Here is a 25,958-nt window from a genome sequence, read left to right as displayed (position 1 = left end):
CTTACAGTTCTGGGTGTCAGAAATCTGGTATGGGTCTCACTGGGCTAACACCAAGGTGCTGGCAGGGCTGCATTCGTTCTGGAGGCTCTAAGGGAAAATCCATTTATTTGTCTTTCCAGCTTCTGGAGGTTGCCCACATTACTTGGCTTGCAGCTTCTTCCTTCCCCTGCAAAGCCAGCGATGGCCGGTGGACTCCTTGTCAGATAGCCTCACTCTGACTGCCTCTTCTGCCTCCCTCTTCCACTTTTAAAGACCTACTGATTACAATGGGACCACAGGATGATCCAGGGTAATCCTTTTATCATGAGGTCAGAATATTAGCTCCCTTAATTCCATCCACTACCTTAATTCCCCTTTGCTATGTAAGATATATTGACAAGTTCCAGAAATTAGGATATGGGCATCTTTGCCTACCACATCTATAAATAGAGTAAGGGAGCTCTCTATATTCTGATAGAAAATATTCTCCAGAATATATTGTAACATAAAAAATGCAAGGCAAAGAAGAGTGTCAGTAGTATGCTACCATTTACGTAGAAAAGGAAGGAAATAAGAATATGGATTTATACTTAGTTATATTTGCATAAGCAAACCCTGGAAAGATAGGCAAAAAATATTACAATATTAAAGTGGTTACAAACAGGGAATGACACAAACGTTGGAAAGAAGGGGAAAGGGATAGTTTTTTCTGTGTGTATGTGTGTCTGTGTTGAGATGGAGTTTTGCTCTTGTTGCCCAGGCTGGAGTGCAACAGAGCAATCTCAGCTTATTGTAACCTCTGCCACCCGGGTTCAAGCAATTCTTCTGCCTCAGCCTCCCAAGTAGCTGGGATTACAGGTGTGTGCCACCCCGCTTGGCTGATTTTGTATTTTTGGTAGAGATGGGCTTTCACCATGTTGGTCAGGCTGGCCTTGAACTCCTGACCTCAAGAGATCCACCTGCCGCAGCCTCCCAAAGTGCTGGGATTACAGGCATGAGTCATTGCACTCACCCTCAATATGTTTTTTTAATATTATTACAGTTTTGAACTATAAATATGTTATTTTTTTAATTTGAGGAATTCATAATTGTCTCTGAGCTCCTATTATTCAGTCAGTATTCAACGTCTTTTCTTTTGAAGAATCTATCCATCATCAACCTTGTTATTTTACTCTTTGTAAATCAACTCTTCTACTAGACAAATCCTCATTTTTCAGTGGCTTTGAACCAAGCAGTTCTCTAACGTTACATTAGCAAACTTCAAAAAAGTATGCATTTTTTGTATAATGTTTGCGATTTCATTCTGAAATCTATTGTTTGCATTGTACTGTGAGATGTTTTCAAGTGTCTGGCCTTGTGGCAGCAGGAATGCCAGTGTTAAAGATGCAGCATGTCTTTAGTTGGGCATTCATTTTATAAGTGGTCAGGTAAGTAGTAAACATTTTCATGTCATATTTATATAACAATAAACTTTAATTTCTCAGTATAACTCTAAAAATTTGAATAATAACTGAGCAATACTGTTAAATTTACTTGAATCTATTTCAATATTAATTATTGTGTTTATTCTTACGAAAGTCTTTTATTATACTTTTAATCTAGTAGTAATATTGTAGTTTAATATATTTAGTAGTTATGTCTCTAACATAAGCTAGTCTTCTATTTATAAGATATTTTGTGGCTCATATCACTAATTTTTTCTAGTTAGGTTTACTCAAGTATACTCTAAATATAGTAAAATTCTTTTTTAGGTATTCAGCTTAATGAATTTTGAAAAACAAAGACTGTTAGGTAAACATCACTGCAATAAAGTTACAGAATATTTTCATCATCCAAAAAGGTTTCTGCATTCTCCTTTGTGGTCGAACCCCTAACTTAACGCTCAGCCCCTGTTAACCACTTATCTGACTATCCCCATAGTTTCATCTTTTGCAGAAAGTTATCAAAGTGCAATCATACAGTATATAGTCTTTGTGTCTTACTTCTCTCATTTAGCATACTGCCTTTGAAATTCATCCATGTTGTAGCATGTATCAGTACTTTCTTTTTCTTTTTCTTTATTTCTATTTACTTTTATTTCTTCATTTCCATTGCATGGCTTTAACATAGTTTGTTTATTTAACAATTGATGGACATTTGGGTCAATTCCAGTTTTGGGAAATTATGAATAAAATTACTTTAAGCAGCACATATGGATAAATATATGTTTTCATTTGCCTAGGGTATATACTTAGAAGTGGGATTGCTGGACCATATGGGAAATGTATGTATAACTTTATAAAGTTTCTTAATAATAACTGCTAAATTGTTTTCCAAAATGGCTGTACCACTTTGCATTCTCACTAACAGTGTATGAGAGGTCCAGTTGCTCAACATCCTAGCCATTAGATCTTATCAATTTGCTTAATTTTCATCATTCTAATAGGTATAGTGGTATCTGATTGTGGTATTAATTTGTATTTCCTTAATCATTAAACGTGCTGAGCATCTTTTTATGTGCTTATTTTTCATTCATATTTCTTCCTTGGTAAAGTGCCTATTCAAATAGTTTTCCCATTTTATCATTTATTATTGAATTATAAGTTATTTATATATTTTGTATGGAAGATCTTAAGCAGATACAAATATTTTTATCCCAGTCTATAGCTTTTTTTTTTCATTTTAACAGTGTAACAGTGTCTTCTAGAGTAGAAGTTTTAAATTTTGATAAAGTCCAATATATAAAAATTCATATAGTTCACAGTTTTTATTTTCAAGAAATTTTTGCCTAATGCAAAGCCAAATAGATTTTCTACTGTTTTCATCTAGAAGTTTAATACTTTTTAAAAATTTTTTATTTTATGAATGCTCCTATTGAATTAATTTTTATGCTTTGTATCAGGTAGCAGTCAAGGTGTTTTTTTAATTTACAGATGAATATGCAATTTTTCTAGCACTATTTGTTGAAAAGATTAGCCTTTCTTTATTGAATTCACTCTGCAACTTTGTTGAAAATCAATTGACTATGTTGGTGTGAGTCATATTTCTGGACTCTATTCTGTTCCATTGATCCATGTGTCTACAATTCTTTTACCAATTTCACAGTCTTTATTATTGTAGATTTTAGAGAAAGTATTAAAATCAGGAAGTGTTAAGTCTTCAAAATTTGTTCTTCAAGAAAATGATTTGGCTATTCTAGGGCTTTTCTTTTCTATGTATGTTTAAGAAACAGCTTGCCATTTTCTACACTAAAAAAGCATTTTGGGATTTTCATCAAGATTGTGCTGCATCTACAGATCAACTAGGGGGAGAACTGACATCTTAACAATATTAAGACTTCAAATGAATTAATACTGTATATTTTCCAGTTTATTTAGATACATTTTGATTCTTGAACATGCAGTTTTATCATGTACTAAAAAAATCATTGGACTTTTGATTAAAATTATATTAAATATAATTTTATAAATCATGACAAAAATCTCCTTTCCAAAGACTGTAATTTTTATTAGCTTCCCATGTAAATTATTAAAACATAATTTAATAGTATATGCAAACAAAAGTAATTATTATTTTAGTATTTCTAAACAACATTAATTCGGTAACAAGCTCTTTTCAAAGTGGCTTCTGGGGTCAAGTAATTCAGGAATTACCACATATTATATGAAGACTTCAGATTCTGATTTACTTTGGTCATTGGCTTTACTTGGTAGTTGGATATTGCAAATATTGTAATATTGCTTATTTTGCCTTCCTGTTATTTTGTTTATAAATTTAGAAACTCATTTTCATAAAAGAGATTCATTTGTTCCATTTTCTTATCTTTTTTTAGCGGGATGGTTATGCTAGCCAGATAAAATAATTTATGAAACTTTCTCTGTGTTTTATATTCTGGAAAAATGTAAATAATATAGGAAATTAATAATTCTCTTCTGTATTTAACAAAATTTGACACAAACATGAAATGTGGCACTTGATATCAAATAGTAAAAAGTTTTCTTCAGCATTTATTGCATTTTAATTTTTAAAGTATCTTCATTGCATTTTAAAACTTTTTTCATATTTTCTGCTATTCAAGTAGTTTTGACAAGTAAATATAATTAGTGAACTTAAGTGTAAAATGATATAGTTGAGACTGCATAGATAAATTCTTAATTTTTGATATTAGCCACATATGGACTATTGTCTGTAATCCTCTACTGGTTTCAAATTCCGTATTATTTTTTATTGTTGTATTGTTATTCTAAAAGATGCTGTCAATGTGAGCTAGGTTGAATCCATGGATATGGAGCCTGTGGATGCAGAGGGCCAACTATACTCTATTGTTCAAGTTTAAGGCACTGAACCCATATCCTTTGAAAATCTGGCATCCTGAAATAAGTGGGCTACCAATATGAGTGGCTTTTAAAGAGTATGTAAATAGGAAGAAATGTATATATTCAGATCAGACTTTCAGCTCTGAAAAACTACAGAAAATAATGAAAAGGTGATACTCACATCAGAGTTAAAGCGAAGCTGACACACATTACAAGAAATAACTTGTTTCTTCTTTGGGGGAATGGATACTCCAAATGTATGGTTAATAACTGCCTTTTGCACAGGATCCATCTGAAGAATAAATGAGAAAATAGTCAATTTGTAACTTCAAAGAAAAGACAATAGTGCAAGCAAATAGGAGTAGCTATAATACTGCATAAAGTTTTAACTTGTAGTTTCTAAACAAGAATAATAAAGAATCTCATTCAATAGTAATATATTTTTCACCAAAAATTTTTTTAAAATGACATAAATGAAAACAAAAAATGGCTTTGAAAACATAACACAAAAAAGACAACAAGAGAATCACCATATTCCAAGAAACCTTATCTCTATAGAGGGAGCCTTGGAAAACCTTAGAATATTCATAAAACAAGAAAACTTAAGATCTAAAGGTCAGGGTTAAAATTAATTTTTTTTCCATTGAAACAGGATCTTGGTCCATTGCCCAGGCTGGAATGCACAGGTGTGATCATGGTTCACTGCACCCTCAACCTCTAGGCTCAAGTGATCCTCTTGCTTCAGCCTCCCTAGTAGCTGGGACTACAGGCTTGTGCCACACTATGCCCAGCTAAAAATGTTAATGTTTTCCCTGTGTAAGATAACAATACTTAAGATGGCTTCAAATGATGTTAATGACAATTATTACAAATATATATGTGCTTCTTAATTTTTGATTTATGGTAAAGTCATAAATGACAGGCTCTTAGCAGAGCACAGAAAGTACTGATTGAATATATGTTTAAAATAATTTATTAACTTTCATGTGCTATCAACTGAAATTTATTCTACTGAAAATGCATGTCACAACTGTACACTTAAATCCTAAAACAGTTTGGCTAATATGCAAGTCTTGTTTAAATATTAATCAAGTAAAGTTTTGATTTATAGCTTGTGATTTTCCCCTTTTGATTTGCACATATCATATATTTAGAGAGATACACAGTGATACAAGTACTCAAACAGAAAATGTATGGCACAAAGTCATTAAAACACTCAGGGAAAGAAACACCTAGGTCTGTAGAGCCTAGAAAAGAGACACAGCAGTGACTCTCTCGTTTACTCCAGATAATAATCTCCAGCATTTACATCAGACAACTGGCAGTTTAAAAAGCAATGCAGATGATGAACAAAACATTACTCATAAACAGATGTAACATCAATGAGGACAGATGCATTGATACCATTGTCTAGGAAATCTCCTGAGGTTAGAGATTAAGACTGGATTAGTTGATATTTGAGAGAGAAAGAAATGACTACTAGCTTTGATCATGATTATAAATCAACAAAATGCAAAATTGGCAATTAGAAGTTAAGCACATTAGAAAGGCAAGTGGATTGAAGAGTTATTGAATAATAAATTAACCTATTTTCTGGTTACAAATTCAAGAGAGATAACAGGGCAATGAATTCCCACAGTAAAGAACAGTTATGGTGGTTTGAGACACTTAAAAATTCTAAGAGGGTGTCAGGCACAAAGTATTATGCCTATAATCCCAGTACTTTGGGAGGCTGAGGCAGGAGGATCAATTGAGCCCAGGAGTTTGAGACTAGCCTGGGCACATAGCAAGACATTGTCTCCATCTTTTAAAAAATGCTAAGAGGGAAGTTTTCTGGAGAGATAGAACTGTTCTATAGCCTAATTATAATGTAATGGTCACACAAATCTATACATATGTTAAAATTCATAGAACTTTCCCCCTCAGAAAATCAATTTTATATGTGATAAATTAATAAATAAAAAAAACTTCTTAAGAGTATTCTGTTTAACTACTAAATCTATCATATCATTACTGGAAAATCTAGGGATTCATACTTTTGAAGGTCATAATTGATTGTATCAAATTTTATTTAATGAGAATAATAATTTTAAAAATTCTCCATGGGACAAAGAAAATGTCAAAAGGCCAGAAAATAAAACCCTAGTTTACTTGCTTATTTTATTCACAAACACAAATAGTTAAGTCTCATCTACCTATTTGCAAAATATGAAACTATACTTTCTGACAGTTACCAAACATGGCAAATCAGTTTAGACAGGCTTAAAAATGAAACTAACTAACTTATCTTGGCAGGATGAAAAATCCCACTGTTTTGCAAAGTTAAAAAACAAGAGAATTTTATTGAGATAGTTTCTGTTCTCAGACTCTGGAAAATACTTCCCATCTAGTGACATGTGAACTACAAGAGATTAAACAATATGAATATTTCCTAAATACCAGTTTTCTGCATGCTATTTTCGTTTTTTTTTTGCCATATCCATACACTACTATTTTTTCTTTAAATCAAATTAAGATAGACTTAAACAATAAATCATAGTTAATGTACACTTTCCTATTACTCCTTTCAAAACATATATTGAAATTAACATCAACATTAAAACTTTCCTCAAAGTGAATGCATGTATCGTACCTGTTTTCATGCCACAACATAGAAAGACAAAAGATACATTTATGAATATCTAGTTTCAAGTTTTTAGTTGACTATTATATTTATTGACAGCTCCAACAAGATCTCCGAATATAAATATTCTCATTAAGTTTTAAAAATTGTTAGCTGCCTAAATAATTTTTCACATAACTCCTAATATAGTTTTTGTTGTTGTTGTTGTTGTTGTTTTTTGAGGCAAAGTCTTGCTTTGTGGCCCAGGATGGAGTGCAGTGGCACGATCTTGGCTCACTGCAACCACTGTCTCCCATGTTCAAGAGATTTCCTGCCTCAGCCTCCCAAGTAGTTGGGATTACAGGTGCCCACCAGTACACCTGGCTATTTGTTTGTTTATTTGTTTGTATTTTTAGGAGAGATGGAGTTTCACCAGGTTGGCCAGACTGGTCTTGAGCTCCTGACCTCAGGTGATCTGCCTGCCTTGGACTCCCAAAGTGCTGAGATTACAGGTGTGAGCCACCATGCCCAGCCCCTAATAGTTTTATTCTGCTCAAATTTCACATTTGCACCACACTGGCCTGAAAATATGCCTTTGTGTCTCCAAGGCTGAGAGCGCTCCATCCTGAAAGGTGAGTTGTGGTTGAGCACTCCAAATAGAAAGGTAGGAAAGTTTCCATCCATCTGTTCTCTAAAACTCTCTGTGGAGTTCATGAAACTCTCCCCAGAATCGGCTCCTCCAGTTTCTATATGTAATCTTAATTTTTTGCATAAAATCAACTAAATAAACACAGCCTTTCTACCCCTTCTTTTCTACTTGTCATAAACTCTTGCTGCCTTTTCATCCTTTGGGTAACTTATCACTAATTATATCAAGATTGCAGCCCCATCTGTCTCACTTGGAATAGATTTTCTTTATTTTTCTCTTAATTCTGTATTTCCTTATAGGTTTCTGGAAAAGATTCACTTTTTCTTCTAGTCTAAATCTCTTTTCTTCTGCTGTTTATCACAAAATTCTATAGTTATATTTTCACATTTAAATGTCACTCTGGGGCACATGATTTAGTTGAAAAGAGACTTTAAATGGAACAAAAAAGAATGCCCCATTTGACAATGTATCTGATTTTGAAACAGACACTGCCAAACTAATGTTTTGAGTATCTGCCCTCTGATGCAATAACTACAAATACTTGAGTTATTTCAATGTGATCCAAATGTGACAGTAATGAAGAGGGCTTTCAGATACTTTTTAAATAAAAAGCATAAAGTGGTACAATTCTCAATTTTTGTTCTTAGCAATAGTACAATGCTCTAAAAGCTAGATAAAATAGCTATGATATTAACTTATGGTAACCAACATTTTTTTCCTCTGCTAGTGTAATGCCAGTTCTCTGTAGTCATAATGAGATGCATGTAACTAAATCGATGATAATTTCTTTTATTCAGTTATGAAGTTTCAGGATGAATAAAACATTCAGGATGAATAAAACCATTATCATAAATCTTAAAATGTGATCAATGCAAATAACTCAGTTTAGTATAGTCAAAACTGTTTTATATCATAATGATTTCATGTACAGACTACTCAAAAATTATTGGAGGTATTGCAATTATATAACAAATTCTCATTGTTAAAGATTCAGTTGGCAATTCATAGACATTGTTAAAAATGAACAAGTACTTTCAAAAATATTTCTTAAATGTTTGCAATATATCTTTTAAATTAACAAATGTCTTATTAAGCAGTCTTACTAAATTAGTTCATGTTAGTTCAAATCGTGCAAGAAAAAAAAGCTGTCTATGGATTGAAAAAACTATAATTCATTAGGAAATAATATTAAAGAAGCTTTTAAAAAAATACCCTACCACATAGATCTAGCTACCAATATTCCTTACCTGGCAAAATTTATTGGTCCCAAATAAGCCTCTTCTTTTCTAAAAAAGTAAAAATTAGAAGCAGTCATCTGGAATTTTGAGACTAGGAAGCACAACTCCATGAAAAATTGAAAAGCCCATTTTCCTTGCTTTTCTCTGAGTAAAAAGCCTGAAACACTAACTGAAAAGCAGCAAAAGTTAACACTTGCCACTTTTTCTAGTGAAAATCATGCAGAAATGAAAAGCAAGACCTATAAGTGCAATTAACTGGTAGGTAATAAAAATAAAAGATGAGGTTGCGGCTGTTACCAGGAATTGAGGAGGTAATTGGAGGCTATGTAGGGACAAATTAACAATTATATTGTAGTACTTATAAAATGCATTAATGAAGTTGGCCTTATCAGACCATCTATCATATTTTCAACATCAAAATAAGAACAAACTTTTTTTTTTTTTTTGGTGTATTTGAGATTGCAGGGACTACAACTCTATGTGAGTTTTTTTTTTGTTTTTTTTTTTAAGAGCATTACTTTCTCTTGGTATACCAAAAAGTAATTTACATCTGCACAGTGTAAAAAGTCATATAAAAATATGCAGCTGCAAGTGAAACCTAGACACAGGGAAAATAAACACACTGCAGACCTTCACTAAAGGTAGGATGCATCTAAGATGGGGGCTGCGTGCTCAAATGACTTGACAAATACTAGATTATATATAGACTCTAGAAAATTTTGCTATCTGGCACTTTAGGCATAGAAAATGGAATTATAAACTTATTCAGCTATCCCAGTACTTTTCAAGAGTCATGACATTTGAGTCTATTCTTGCAAGAGTCAAAAGGATTTAACTAGCCATCAGATAGCACTGGGGTGGGAACTTGGGTATCACCCTCATTACAAAACAAAAAGACCACTGAAGAATTGTACAGGACTTTCTTTTATCCATATTATTTATTTAATTCTCAGAGACAGAGTCTCTGTCTGGAGGGCAGTGGTGTGACTGAAGCCTTAAACTCATAGGATCCTCCCAATTCAGCCTCCTGAGTAGCTAGGAGTACAGGCATGTGACACTGTGCCCAGCTAATTTTTTTTTTTTTTTTTTGAGATGGAGTCTTGCTCTGTTGCCAGGCTGGAGTGCAGTGGTGCAATCTTGGCTCACTGCAACCTTCGCCTCTGGGGTTCAAGCGATTCTTCCGCCTCAGCCTCCCGAGTAGCTGTGACTACAGGTGCATGCCACCACACTGGGCTAATTTTTGTACTTTTAGTAGAGATGGGGTTTCACCATGTTAGTCAGGATGGTCTTGATCTCTTGACCTCGTGATCTGCCCACCTCGGCCTCCCAAAGTGCTGGGATTACAGGCGTGAGCCACCGCGCCTGGCCACCCAGCTAAATTTTTTTTAAAAATTATTTATTTATGGTAGAGACAGGGTCTTGCTATGTTGCCCAGGCTGGTCTTGAACTTCTGGCCTCATGTAATCCTCCTGACTTAGCTTTCCAGAATGCTGATATTACAGATGTGAGCCAACTTGCCCAGCCCATACTATTTGTAAAGATGAGAAAATCTCACCTTACACTTAATGATCTATTTTAATCAATGCTTCTAAAAAGCATTTGTTAAGCATTTATTACTTATACAGTATAGCAGCCCCTGGTAGTTCTAGTAAACAGAAATAGAAACCAGGTTTTTTACTTTTAAAATTTCAAATCAGCCATTGAGCAAATATTTCTACAGTTCCAAAATGTTTTAGATGCTGTCTCAGACTGGATAGGGAAATGAGTAAAACACAAAAAAGGGCATAATTGTAAAAGTTAAAAAGTGCAAAAGGTAGTACAAACTCTATGCAATTGGAGGTTGGGAAAATAAGTTGCCATTAAGCAAAACAATGTGGCATTAGAGGCACAAAAATATCTGTCCCCACTGCCACCACCCCTACTTTGATATTTTTTTTCCTTTTGATGATGACATCCGTGTGTTATTCTCCCAGGGCCATTTTCTTTTTCTTTTTTCTAGCTGTGTAATAACAATAATAAACATCATTATAATAGCAGCTTTGATTGACTGAGATTGCCAGGAACTATACTAAGGAAATACCTTCTGTAGTCTCCATCATCACATGAGGCAGACATGATTATTATCCTCCTTTTACTAATGAAGAATTCAAGGCTTTGAGAGGTTCAATAATGAATCACCCTCAAGTTTGTAGGTCAGCATTCAAACACAGGTAGGAGCCTCTCTTCACATTGTTCCCTGCTAAAGGAACACTGCAGGAGCCCTGAGTGTATTGCACTGCACTGCTAAAGGATATGCGTTTGGAGAAGAATAGACAAGCATTCCTGAAACTTCTGCATCCTGGAAGGTAGCTGTCTCCACAAACCTAAGGTGCTTAAGGAAAGTTCTCCTGGAGAAAGAAGTCTAGGTTTTCTCTTTCTGACTCATTTCTGATATTCTTAACGGTAGGCCCACTTATTCTTGTGTAACTTCAGGAAAACCATAAATAAAAATTTGGGCTGCCCTGTCCTCTTTCTTCATGATAACAGTTGGGTTTTCACACACAAAAAGAAGTCCTGGGAATATTTAGAGACTACGTGTTTGCAAGTGGCAGTCAACATTTGCACGTGTCCTCCATTTGCTGCAAAGCACCTGTCCTCGATGTGCTGCTAAGCAGACCTCAGCTACTAAATCCTTATGACTTTGGGCCTTCTGGAAGTTTGGCTTTTTAAACTGTGATATTATGGAATTACTGCAGTACAAAAAGAATAGCTATTTTTTTATCACTTCCTTTTTCAATATCAGACTTACAGGAAAAAGATGTGACAATTGGGTCTCAATAGAACTTCAAACATTCATGAAACAACATGTTTAGGTGATAGCTGTGTCACTGAAGAGCAATATTCCTCTAAAGTTACTTTAAAATGGGTTTTGTCTTTTATGTTTAAAGACTGACCATATGTCTATGTTGATGTTTTGCTTTTCAAAAATCCTTGAAAACTTGAATAGAAAGAAAACAGGCACAGCTATAACAAATACAATTTTTTTATCTTAAAAATCAAAAAATACAAAGGATTGTATATTCTTGGCAACACTAGTTTAACCATATAACTTTTTTCTTTGACACAGCGTCTCTCTCTGTCACTCAGGATGGAGTGCAGTGGCTCAATCTGGGTCACTGCAACCTCTGCCTTTCAGGCTCAAATAATTCTTTCACCTCAGCCTTCTGGGTAGCTGGGATTCCAGGTATGTACCACCAAGCTTGGCTAATTTTTTGTAGAGATGGGGTCTCACCATATTGCCCAGACTGGAACCATAGAACTTTGTGCTGTTTTGAATTTCAATTCAGAAGCTTCATTAAAAATACACTGCATGGGCCGGGCGCGGTGGCTCAAGCCTGTAATCCCAGCACTTTGGGAGGCCGAGGCGGGTGGATCACGAGGTCGAGAGATCGAGACCATCCTGGTCAACGTGGTGAAACCCCGTCTCTACTAAAAATACAAAACATTAGCTGGGCATGGTGGTGCGTGCCTGTAGTCCCAGCTACTCAGGAGGCTGAGGCAGGAGAATTGCTTGAACCCAGGAGGCGGAGGTTGCGGTGAGCCGAGATCGCGCCATTGCACTCCAGCCTGGGTAACAAGAGCGACACTCTGTCTCAAAAAAAAAAAAAAAAAAAAAAAAAAAATACACTGCATGGAACATTACACAGGGAGGGCATGCTACCATGGGAGCTGCACATTTGCATCTGGAGTGTGTAAAAGCCGAGGCTTGCCTTGCTGACACTGCTCCTCCTACCCAGAACACCCTGAAAAGGGTTCACCCATGTGATCAGTGCTGCTGAAAGGAAGACGAATGGCACGTCACTCTCTCCACAAACTGTTTATTAAACCAAGGGTCAAGTGTTTGGGAACGTGGTTTCCTCAAGAATCCTCAGTTCTTTGCTGAAACCATATATGGGTTGTGGCTTGCAAGCAACAACATTAACTGGGCCCCTCTTTCACCGGAATACAATTACCCAACCAGAAAGTTAACCATTCTTTCAGAGCTGTTATAAAGGCAATAACAACACAACACATACTTCAGAAACTAGCAGATTACATTATATCTAAGTACCAGATCCAGCAAAGCTTTATTATTATTGCTGCTACTACTACTATATTATTAAAATGTTGTAGGCTTTTAAGTATTTTGAGGCTAGTTGACTACTGGCAACATCTGATAGCTGCCAAAATTAGGTGAAACCCCAGGATTTCAGTTTTTTCCACTTTTGTAGAGCCTCCTTAATGGAAGTATATATTCCTTATAGAAAACACAAGGGAGTCAGCCCAGAGATGAGGCGGTCTATCAGAGTAAAGTACAGTATAGTATTTCATGTTTTCCCTTTTTTCTCAAATATGAATTTAGAAAGCTTGATATATTTCACTCCAATTCCATATTGTCAGGGCTCTTTTGAGAAACTCTGGGAATTACCAAACAAGAGTTGTATATTCCATTGACAGAAAGGATGACTAAAGTCAAGAAAAAAAATCCTGTGATGTATCTTGAAGATCTGTTTTGAAAAGAAGACTGGCCGGGTATGGTGGCTCATGCCTGCAATCCCAGCACTTTGGGAGGCCAAGGCGGGTGGATCACGAGGCCAGGAGTTCAAGACCAGCCTGGCCAAATGGTGAAATCCTGTGTCTACTAAAAATACAATAATTAGCTTGGTGAGATAGCAGACATTTGTGATCTCAGCTACTTGAGAGGCTGAGGCAGGAGAATTGCTTGATCCCTTGAGGCAGAGGTTGCAGTGAGCCAAGATCATGCCACTGCACTCCAGCCTGGGCAACAGAGGGAGACTCCGTCTCAAAAAAAAAAAAAAAAAGAAAGAAAGAAAGAAAAGAAAACTAAACTCTAAACTCTGTATCTTCTGGTCATTTATTCTGGAGAAATTTCATCTTCATTCTATTTTGGGGTTTCTGTCACAAAATAATGTCCTTTTTCTAGATGACTCTAGTAGTAAAAGGCGCAACTCTTTCAGAGGTAAGAGTTTCATATCAACTTTAAATACTCATTTCTGTCCTTAGGAATTTTTGTTGAACATATTACTCTTTTATAAATGTATGATTTCCAATTTGTTTATATATTTACCATATGTTTCTTGAAATTTTATTTATATGATAAAAGTTTATTAAGTACCTATCATACATAGTTTTAGGAGTTGGACATACAGTGGAGAATAGGCTTTCAAAAATCCAGCATTTTAGCTGGGGAGTCCGAAACCTAAATCTCTAAAGTGATAAATAAGGTATTTTCAGATGGTGGTCAGTAGCACGAAAAAAATAAAATAGAAGAAAAGAAACATTTTACCATGAAGAATTCCTAAAAACACATTTTTGTTGCCTTGATACCCACTGTAATTCAGATACTTTTACATGTAAAGCCATACCAAATATGCAAAAAAAAAAAAAATCTCTTCTATGATTTAGAGAAGTTCATACAGAATACAAACTCATATAATTGTTAAAACTTGTAGACTAAAAGGCATGCTCCTCAGCTTCCAACACCGTCTCTGAGATATCTGCAGAGGATTTTTTTCCAACTACCAACTAGCAAGACAACAACTGATCTCAGAGCCACCACCATTATCATAATCCCAAGAATAAAGGGAAGCTAAAGTAATCTACAATTTGAAAGTTCTCTGAGGATGAATGCTAAGTACTAGACTCCTCTCCTCTGGAGACCTTTCTAATAGGTTTCTATACAGTGTGGTTGGTCTGGAACTTGGTGAGTGAATAGCAAAATGATCATGAGTTACTTCTTTCGTCTTAAATATATATATATATTTGTTATCTAAGCTCTAACAGTTGTTTCTGAGGATATTACAACAATATAATGTTTTTCACCTTTTACACTTTTTGAACCTTAAAGAGTTACTAAATGGTAAAAATAATAAAGCTAAAAGCAAATGAATGGGTGATTTCACCATCTCTTTCTCTTTAGTGGAAACCTAGTAATGCTTTTGACAATAATTTTAAACTTCTCTGTGTAGGAAAAGTAATTCTTATTTTCAGACCATAGTTATTTTGTTAATAGGAGATGTCATAAGGTTAGACCTGGATACCTGACTGAAGCTGAATGTCTAACTCTCACAGTAGATCCTTGTATGTAACAAATATGGTCAGTCCAAATGTAAAATGTTCCATTTTCCTGGCTAGCTCCACATGCCTGGTGATTTTCCATGCTGCCTGGGATCAAGAGTGATGCAGCAAAGCTGTAGTTATGCTGCTGGGTAATTTAAGAAGCCACATGAAAGAGCTTTTCAAAAAGTTCAGCTTAACAAATAAGACTTTCAATTTATTTCTGAAATGGGTATGGGACGTAATTAAATCTTTACTTTTACCTCATAGTCACTAACACACAATACCCAGCAATATTTTTGGCGTTGATATTCCTATTTGAGTTTTAAACGAGTAAACTAAATAACTGAAATTCTCTTGCATAGGAATTCATATTCAGGTTTTTAAATGAATACTGAGAGGTCTGGTTGGTTAATGTGATTTATTAAAGAAGCTCAAAGCATCCTCAACCCCAATTACAACTGCTGTTTTCAATGTAGGGAAAAAGCATTAAGGTAATGAGCTGAATTATGTCTTCTAAGGAAACTCTGTGCTTTTCTTTGTTTCCATTCTTGAATAAGCAAATACTTAGATGTGACTGGAAATCATTAGGGAATACAGGTATTTTTCCATCAGGAATCAAAGAAAATTCCTGATAGGGTTTTCATTTTATTTTCAAGATTTGATGTTCCTATAACTAAAATAATTTTTGGTCAAAGTATACAGAATATTTTAAAGATCTATAACATCTTCCAAAAATCATGCATAACAGTTCACATGATATAAGTAGATGGCCTTTTGAAAAAATATGAGAAAAATTACAGATGTTTTAAGCAAAACGAAAAACTACCTGGAATCTTTTAGGGGAATTAATAAGAATTTACGTCTTGTGAATTTTAGTATCCCAGAAGAAGAAATAAAATAAAAATTATCATATGTTTTGTATGTGGAGAAGTTACTGTCCTCAAAGTACTTATACTTTATTCTTCTTGATGAGATATATTCATATTTAAACAGCAACAATGAATAGCTCAAGACTTATATAGCTGAGAATAAACTCTACCACCCAAAGATAAATACCAACAAAACTGTTTGTACTATACCGTTCTGAGTGATAGGAACGGAAAGTAGATTCACCAAGAGAATCTAAATAAAATGGTTGGGTGTTTCCTTATGTAGTATTGTATCTTCTTGGGGTAAAATAAAATGAGACATATATCATTTCTGGAGACAGACTAAAGAATAATTTTTCAGTAGATGTATAAACTATGAAATAAAATAGAGATTCATTTGAGGATAGGTCATGAGAAATGATTATTCCACAGCACATTTGAAGAGAGATCCATCCTGAAATTTGGAAGGACAGGCCAAATATGTGAGCTAAAAGACAGTAATCAGTTTTTGGACTTTTGTCTTCTTTTTAAATACTGACTTGAAAACAATCCCCCAAATTGTCCTCAAGATTAAATTTCCATAACATAAAATTCAGCAGCAAAAATATCTCTGAAGATACCTTTTTATAAAATAGGATTCATTTTTAGGAGAGAAAAAAAGGTATACAAGTAACTGAAGAATACTTGCTGATACTTACAGATGCAGTTTAAAAAAACAGTGATGCTAAATCTCCAAATCCAAGTAAGGATACAATTGCTTGTTTTCTGGTAAACGGGCTCAAAAATATGTTACAAGGGCTTTCTAAGAGACTAGAGAAGTAATAAACTTTCTTGATTTAAAAATCAATACATCTCCTGAACAGCCACATGCATTAACTGACATCCTTTCGAAACCACTCTGCCAAAGTTAAGTTTGAAAGGCTATTCGGTTACTAATCAGATACAATCTGATGCTGAGGTCCATGACACAAATTAAAAACGTGTAAGATGAAAAGAAAACTCCACAAGACAGGAAGAAGTGCAAAAGAGAAACCTGAAACTTTGAATATATTTCTGTTTGAACATATTTCTTCATTTTGCAAAGCTAAGTGGAAATGAAGCATTTTCCCCCCAAATGGGGGACAACACATTTCTTGCCCTTTCACTAAGAAGAAACATGACAATTGAGGACTAGCAAAGCTGTAGACAAAGTAACAAATATGCAATGTTCTAAGTATTTTGGGCTCTTAATTTCCCATGCCACATGCCCATTATGCAGTGGTAAAATGTTAGGGATAATCTACACTTTCAAACTTAAAAAAAAATTGTTTTTGTATGAGCCCCAGAACCTCCTCACCCACCCAAACAAAAATCCTAACTGGAAACTCAATAGAATAAAATGCTGAATACTGAAGCAGAAAAGTCAGGCCCCAGAACTACCAGCCTGAGTTTAGTGTTTCTTGCTTGAAAATGAAGAAAGATTTGGAGAATTTGAGTGACTTGTTTGAGCCTCGTCAGGTAACAGGTGAATCCAGATCTCCTTCTATGGTTACCAGATTTAGCAAATAAAAATATAAGCTGTCTAGTTAAAGTGGAATTTTAGGGGTAAACAACAAATAATTTTTAAAAGTATGTGCCAAACATTGCATGGCACATACTGACATTAAAAATTATTTGTTTGCAGTTTATCTAAAACTCCTCTTTAGGCTGGGCACAGTGGCTTACACCTGTAATACCAGCACTTTGAGACACCGAGGTGGGTGGATTATCTGAGGTCAGGAGTTTGAGATCAGCTTGGCCAACATGGCAAAACCCCATCTCTACTAAAAATACAAAAATCAGCTGGGAGTGTTGGTGGGTGTCTGTAATTCCAGCTACTTGGGAGGCTAAGGCAGGAGAATCGCTTGAACTTGGGAGGTTCAAGCACAGTGAGCCAAGATCATGTCACTGCACTCCAGCCTGGGTGACAGAGTGAGAGTCTACCTCAAAAATATACATACATACATACATACATACATACATATTCTCTTTAACTGGGTATCCTATATTTTATCTGTTTCCCCTTCCCTGATTCCCACCCAAGGATGTCACAGCTATATCAGGGTTGATTCTACTGGTCCTCTTCCTCACAGGCTTGCCTTGTTGCCATTAACATTTTAGGGTTTTAACTAGGAAAGTGGTCCCTGAGTGGTTTTGTGGAAAGTTGACAGCAAAAATATTTTATGTCATCTGTTCATCTTGCTATTGCCCTTCTCTATAAACAGGCAGGTACACACATATTAGCTCTTCTTAGTGGAAAACATTTTTGGTTTAAATTTGTCTCTGCATTTATAGTATACAAAACATACAATAGTTGTAAAGTAAAATAAAGACCTTTAATAGAGTCCTTCACTCTGCTTTCTGCAGTGATAATTGCTTTATTGAATAAGGCTCTGTTAATGGTACAGCTTGACATTCAACATTTGTCCATTTGATTTACCATTATTGTCACGTGATTGCAAGGAGACTCTGGTTCAAACAAAAGTAGTTTAAATTGAACTGTCTTTTCTTCTGAATTTGTAAAGAAACATAGTTATTGCCAGGCAAAACTATCACATTTACCAAATTTATTTCGAACACATGCCAAGCCCTTTCTGCCTCTATATGTTCTGAATAGAGTAACACATATGTAAGAGAAAAACAAATACAATGAATGAAATCACATCCAGTTAAAAACACATCCAGTTTGCTTATATCTTGGCCATGGATAGGGCACCAAGAATTCCTAATCAAACAGTGAAGAAAAACCTACATGAACCACATAGCAAATTGTCATGAAAGATGTCAAGTCTCCCAGTAACATTCAGAAAAAGGCTGTTAAGAGGCAAAAATCATTTGTATTTACAATGTATGCACTCTTTATAAAGATTTTCAGAAGTGCTTCTAAATTATTTTGCTTTCTTTCCTGAAATTCAGTCTATCAGGATGCTTGGCCCTTCAAAGTCTTCATGAAACTCATCTGAAATTTTTATTCACCCTTCTGCCTCCCTGCAACCTGTAATACTAATTAAAATCAGACAAATACCTATAACTAACAACATGAAAAGTTGATATGCCACTTGAGTAAAAAGATTTTGTATAATTAGTCAAGAATCAGCAGATTGCTGCCTCACAATAGAACAATATCACAATATCAGTTGTTGACAGTTATCAAACCACTACAGTTCCACTGGCCCTCCCAAAGCTGAGGTTAAAAGCTGGCCCCTGGAAATCAATCATGCTCTCAGCAGAGGATATTTCAGTGATATGAGAGCTGAAATGGAGACTATAATCTTTTGTGATTACCCTAGAGGCTGAAGCAAACGTAAGAGGGAGTCTATGAATTGCTGACAATTTCCTGTGATGACCGACTCCAGGAAATTCTGACATTACCCTTGCACTGCAACGAAATGAAGGTTCCCCAGATGCGTAGCTTCAAAGAACTCTACATCTGGGTGTCACAATGCTTCTTCAGAAGGTACTCATTCATTAAAGGGGCCAGGCCTGTAAGGCAGCAGCAATCTCTGAAGACAATGGAGGGTCTGATTGCATAGGAGTGATGAGCTCTATGCTACAGGCTCTCTTCCTAGATAGATCTTTTCTGAGGGAACTGATGTAAGATGCATCCGTTTTACTCCCCCCACCACTTCAGAAGTCTAAAGACTGGTAGATTTCTCTGCTGTTCTAACAGCTCTGAATGTCTTAGCTTGTGTAAGTTAAAAATTTTTTATTTAGGTGGATATTTGCATTCTGAGAAAAAAAATATTTTTTATGCATATGTACATATCCTTAAAGGCTACATAATACTTTTGGATAGAATATAAAACTACTAATCTTTTTTGAGTAGGCAACGAACTTACAGTTAGATGCCATGCTCAGAGCACAGGTTAAGGGAGTCCTTTTCATAGGATTGGCAATTTAAATACAGGAAAACAGGTGTGTGGGAGCAGGGAAGAGTTGGTAGGGTAAAGGGAGATGTACAACAGTCAAAGTTCAAGGGATTTTTTTGGAATAAATATCCATTATCAATGCATGAAGGATAATTTGATATATTGATTATCACGACTTAGTTTAAAATGTGTTTTAAATGGCCATTCTAACCTAGTTGCAATTTGATTAATGAATAATGTGGGGATTAAGGTTCTATATTTGGATGTCAACAGTATTTTAAAAATATAGCAAAATACATTATGTCTTAGTACTCTATGACAATGTATCATAGGTACACAGCTCTCAGGTTTAAAATGGCATGTAGCCCTTAAAGCCTAAATATCACTGAAAGTAAACAGGGAAAAATAGAATCCATTCAAACTGGTTTTGCTTATTCCCAACCTCCACTTAATATATTCTCTTCTGATCTCTGCTCCAAATTCAGCTGCAGCACCTCTGTATGGTTTCCAGGCAGCCAGTTTACTGTGATCTTTAAGTATGCTCTAGCATTATCTCATTCAGATAACATCAAGTGAGCACCTGCTAAGTACCAGGAATAACTATTTTAAACTGGAGTGTTAAGTTCTTAAACTCAAGGTCTTAGCCATATCTTTAGCATCTATGTTAATTAGGATTGCTCTAATGTACACAGCCAGCCCTAGTGACAAACATAAAACTTGGTTTATTTGAAGTAATTAGGAAGAAGGGATCAAAGGGATAGAAATAGTAATTAAAATATCAATATTGTAAGAATAGAGCTTTGCTGTTTTAAGTTTCCTTTCATAAACATCATCTCATTTGATATTTATAGGTATTTTAAGTTATTAGAAATAGTATGGTGATATGTTATATAGTTACGATTCTTTCACAGCCTCTCATTAAACTCCAAAATTTTTCTAAATATTCAGTCATATACCCTCAATTCCTCATAAAGATAAAAAATTCAAATCTCTATAATGTAAAAATCGGAAGGTATTACATCATGAAAATGAGGAAAAGAGGCACAAAGTGACTTTCTTGAGATCAAAGACTATGAGTCTAGACATGGGTCTTCTAATTCCTACTATGTTGTTTTTTCCTTATATAATCAAGTGAATCACCTTATCTTGTTCTCCCCTTTATTCTGGGTTCTGTTTCCCTGGAAGGCAGGAAGCAGAGGCAAGGCCAGGTAGGATGGTTAGAAGTTTACTTTAGAACAAAAAAGTAGAGTTATTTTTCTGAGGTCTGAAAGAACTCTCCAAATGGCTTTTTGGAGGAAGTAGGAAATAGTTGATGAATGAGTGACTGACTAAATAAATAAATGCCACCACTTCTTTAGAAAGGTAAGTGCTCCAAAAATGTACCATGTGATAGCAGTCATTTGTAATCATTTTAGCATCTAACAGCTTCAGCTCATTTTGGGAAATGTAGATATTTATGGGTTCCTCAGTTTGGGTCTACCTGGGGAACACAGAAATTAAGTGGGCCCAGACATGTGTTTTTAATTGTTAGAGAATTTCTTTCTGTGTACCGCTAATTATTTGTAAATCATCAGCCTGTGAAAAAAAGCAGGTATATTTTCTCTATTACCACTCAGTTCTTTGGTTGGCTCTAAAAACTGTATTCACAATAAGATAAAACAAGTATAAGCTGACAAGATGAATCTATCTCCTGAATCAAATACATTGCAAAGGAGAATTTTCAACTTGACTTTAGAAGCCACAGGATTTATTGGGTGCTTAAAAAAATATTTCGCACATGAATAACCTGAGAGAAGTGCACACATTTAAGTTCAGGATATAGTATGGTGGAGACCAGCTTTTGCTTTTCTGATATTTGGATTTTATGTTTTTTCTTTTCAGTGGTAGGGCTCTCTATCAGAATAAATGAGAAGACTGGATTCTATTCTTCAATCTTCTGCTTTGCAAAAAGGGCACAACAATGACACATGTAACGTATTTCATATATGGGTACATTAAAAGAATTAATGTAAAATGTCTTTGAAATATGCTAAATCCTTCTGATGCTAGAATTCCATGAAAAAAGGTATTATTTATGCGATTTGTGTCTTTCAAAAATTTCAAGTATCAGAACATAAAAAGGAAGGTAAGAAAACCTGAATTGAAAGCAAATCTGTAAAAAGTGTTTTTTCGAGATTCCTACTGAGCTCTGCAAAGATGTTGAAACTTCACAGGTTGCTAAACAGCACTCCAATTCATCTATAGCACCCTCAAAAAGCATCTATAAAAGTAAAGGAACCAGAATATTCCAAAGCATGTCTCTCCAACCCCTAAGGGATGTGAGACTTAATTCTGAACACAAAAATCTAGAAGGTGGAAGAAAAAACAGAACTGTGTTGTTGAATGGGTTCCCAAGCTGTTGATAAAAGTTTTTCAAGGGCCACCATCATTGATTAAAGTTTATAGAGCAACTAACTAATTTAGAAATGCCTTTTCTGGACTGGAGGAAATGTTTTGTACAATAATATTTTGCTACTTTTTTGTATTTATTAGGCTTGCCTATTTTACCACAGAGACATAAAGTTTTGGTCACTGAGAGAAGCTAAGAATTTTCCTCTTTAAGTTTTCCTGTTTCCTCTTCTTCCTTTTTAATTATATGGATATTTGTTAAGAATATTAGTGTAGAATAAGATAAAAATTTTTCAGAAGAGGGACCAACATAGACACTTTTTCCAAGTTGACATTACTCTTGAAAAATGCTGACCTGGGACAGCGCCAAGACTAAAGACCTGTCTTGCCAGAAAATCTGATGTCCCCTCCAAGTACACATAATCCTTGAAACTCTAGCACTGAAGATGAGGCCCCAGAGCCATGTGACATTGAGACCAGAATAAAGAAAGGGACATGTAAGAGGACACAGCATGGTGGATCTACAGATGCCTCTTTTCATAGGCTCCTGAAATTTTATATTCCTTTACCTCATAAAGTCTATCAAAGCCTCAATCTCATATGTTTAGGCAGCTTTTATGAAGTGAATTGACTGTTCACTATGAGCACAATCCTCTGTTATGTGATAGTGAATTATACAAGAGGAAGCAGTTTCTACTGAGCAACTTCTAATTCATCACAATAAACTGTCTCCTTAGCACAATGCCGTGGACTTGTAGACATGCAGTAAATGGTTGTGAATGAGCGACTTTTTCTAGATGCCCTAAACAAGCAATTTATTAGAGAGAAAAAAATGTTGCTACACATTATACAAACATACAATACATACATACATACCATATAAATAATATCTGCATATTCTAAAGCATTTTCAAGAATACAGAAGAGGGAGAGTTGAAGACAAAGTCCTTAGTAAGATAAATCTTGAGGCTTTTGAGTAAGGCAAGGGACATGAGTCAAATTGTAAAAGCACATATTGTGGTTTGAAAGGGTGAGAGACACAATAGTGCAGATGGTCACTATGTGTTTTTTTTCCTACCTGTGGTATGTTTACATACTTTTTCTCCCTGTCAAATTTAATAGAAATGGGCCAGGAATGGTGGCTAACACCTGTAATCCCAGTACTTTGGAAGGCTGAGGCAGGCAAGTTACCTGAGCTCAGGAGTTTGAGACCAGCCTTGGCAACATAGCAAAACCCCATCTCTACCAAAAAATACAAAAATTAGCTAGGCGTGGTAGTGTGCACCTGTAGTTTCAGCTATTAGGAGGTTGCGGCAGAAGAATCACTTGAATGAGGAGGTGGAGGCTGCAGTGAGCTGAGATTGCTCTACTGCACTTCAGCCTGGGCAACAGAGCCAAACTCTGTCTCAAAAAAAAATTAATAGAAATATAAATTTTTCTAGCCATATAAACCAATGCTTAAATATTTGTACAAAATCTTTGTTAGCTTTATACCACATTTCAAAGATTTCCTATGACTGTTTTTTTTCTAATGATCTGGGGAATGTTGCTGTTGTGTTATCTAAGCCTAGTAATAGGTATCAACCTCTTCCCTCTTCAAGTGATTTTGAGTAAGCATGGAAAATTTTTGTTGGCATATTTTAGTTCTATACACTCCTTTAGAACACATAAAACAAGATAATCCTTCAATATATTTTAAAGCATGTCACAAAAAATTTCAACCATATTTTCTTTTACTTGACTGTGATGCACGTGTCAGTACAAGCTGTCAGTTGGACATACTAGTATCCTAAGAAATATGGAATACATAACTCTTTAATGACAGCAAGCACTAGCAGAGTGACAAGACTCAAAGGGCAAAAGTTCACATTTGGGTTGCAAAAGTATTCTACTTAAATTTAAAATAATCAAATAAGATAAAAATACATATTCAAATGTTTAAATAAAGACATCACTAAACAGATAAAGATATTAAAGACAAGTTAAAAAATTAAATGTCCTAGCTTCGGGTTTCCTTACAATAACACCTCATGGGAAACATGGCATGAATTAAAAGCAAAGCAAATGTGAATTTGATTCCCAATTTCTTTATTTAGAATCCCTCTGATGAATATATTTTTACTTCTACTACAAGAAAAAATTTTTTAAATATTCATCAATATTGCCAAACCATGAATGAGTCAGAATCTCAGAGGTTCTACAATGATAAGATAAATGGTAATCATGTAGATCATTTCACAGCTTGTCATGGATGATTCAAAGAATCATACGGTGGTTTGGAACTTTAAACTTAGAAATCATCTTTATTCTGTCCCACATATTTGCCTATGTCTCAGGAAAAAAAATAATTTCAAGGTAGGCAGTAAAAATCAGATTATTTTTCACAAAATTAAGATTGTTGAGACTCTTACAATAAAGCAGCAGTGACTGCCATTGTACTTGTACTTTCCTAGAGCAGTTGTAAAAACATGGCAGGACTCAGAAAAACATTTCAAATAAATAGGCATGTAAAACACCTGCCAATTGGCAGAGAAATTGACAGGTAACTGCAGTCCCAAGGCAGCTCTTGATTATAGCTATTGCTCTGAACAGTTACACAAATACATCTGCATGTACACAATGTGTGGCTGCTAAAAAGAAACTTTACTTATGTATTGTCACATCATGTAAGTTAGGTATGTGTCTCAGTTTGCTCAGGCTGCCATAACCAAATACCATAGACTGGGTGAAAAAAACAGTAATTTATTTTCTCATAGTTCTGGAGGCTGAGGTGCCAGCATGGTAGGGTTCTGGGTGAGAGCTGTCTTCCTGGGCTTGCAGCTGGCTGCCTTCTTACTATGTCCTCCCATGGCAAAGAAGAGGAAAAGCTCTCTCTGTCTCTTCGTATAGAGCACTAATCCCATCATGAAGGCCCACTTCATGACCTCAACTAACACAAATTACCTTCAAAGGCTCTACCTCCAAATACCATCACTCTCAAATTGGGGATTATGACTTGAACATATGAATTTTGAGGGGACACAAACATTCAGTTCATAGCAGTCTCTCTCTATATAAATGTGTCTTATAAATGTACTTACTTTATCATATTAAGCTAATATCCATCTTGGTAAGTATTCAATTTATTTCAATTAAGAATAAGTCTCTTCTTAAGGGCAAGTAAACACCAAGTATTATCCCAGTTGTTTGTGAACAAAGATGAAAATTTAATCCACAGTAAAGGAAATGGGAGATCCTAATTCTAATGTAAGAAGCAGTTGTGTGTATTTTGGCAGCTCCCAAAACAGGACACACAGCCACTGAAGAATGACCATGGAGAAATTGGCAAATCTAATGAAAAATTAATAATGAAAAATGAAAACATCTCTACTAAGAAAAAAATATTTTTTATGTTGTTTCTTGAACACTATAAACTTCAGTAACTGTTTTCCCTTTGTTTTTTCAAGTTTATTTACTCCATTTTTTTTCTTTTAAGTTTATTGGGCACAAGGGTATTTTTGTTTTATTTAATTTGCTTATCTTCTCCCCAAACCTGGTACTCTTTACTACACATATTTTCCATAAAATCCAGTAACTAACAATTTTGTTTTTAAATACTCTTAAAGCTGGGTTCTGGGACAAGGAATGCAGTAAACTCCCAATATTCATACACCAGCCAAACAGAGAGCACTGGGCACTACAGCTGGAATAGAGTTTGTTAACGACTGTCTTTAGACTAGAAAACAATGATAGTTATCAGGAAAATAAAAATAAAGTTAAGCACTTGAGCTTATCACCTGGTCTTAGAAGGGACTCATAAATGTTAATATTCCTTTTACTAGATTGGGGAGTGTGAACATTGAAAACCAAGGAACTGGGGCCCTTCCTTCTGACTTTTCCTCTCTTCCAAAAAATTTTGTTGAGCACCTGTATTCATCTTAGTATGACACCCAACATACTAAGATGAATAAGA

At 35.0% G+C, this 25,958-nt stretch overlaps 1 protein-coding gene across 10 annotated transcripts in view; it reads right to left on the bottom strand.

The window, feature by feature from the left end:
• Nucleotides 1-25,958, bottom strand: part of ZNF385B (zinc finger protein 385B) — a 393,057-nt gene that overhangs the window by 65,462 nt on the left and 301,637 nt on the right. For 8 of the 10 annotated variants that reach the window (XM_039470115.2, XM_074399396.1, XM_010351555.3 and 5 more), the window contains 2 exons: nucleotides 8,773-8,811; nucleotides 4,456-4,566 (listed from right to left, as the gene is read on the bottom strand). In XM_039470115.2, coding sequence (XP_039326049.1) covers nucleotides 4,456-4,566; nucleotides 8,773-8,811 — 150 coding nt within the window. The remainder of the gene's footprint in view (nucleotides 1-4,455; nucleotides 4,567-8,772; nucleotides 8,812-25,958) is intronic. The other 2 variants (XM_039470116.2, XM_010351578.2) reach the window with 1 other exon arrangement.

This window comes from Saimiri boliviensis, chromosome 5 (genome assembly GCF_048565385.1).
Source record: "Saimiri boliviensis isolate mSaiBol1 chromosome 5, mSaiBol1.pri, whole genome shotgun sequence".
In the NCBI taxonomy this organism is placed as follows: Eukaryota; Metazoa; Chordata; class Mammalia; order Primates; family Cebidae; genus Saimiri; species Saimiri boliviensis.
The sequence above is the reverse complement of the archived record's forward strand: the minus strand, read 5'-3'. Positions and strand labels throughout refer to the sequence as shown.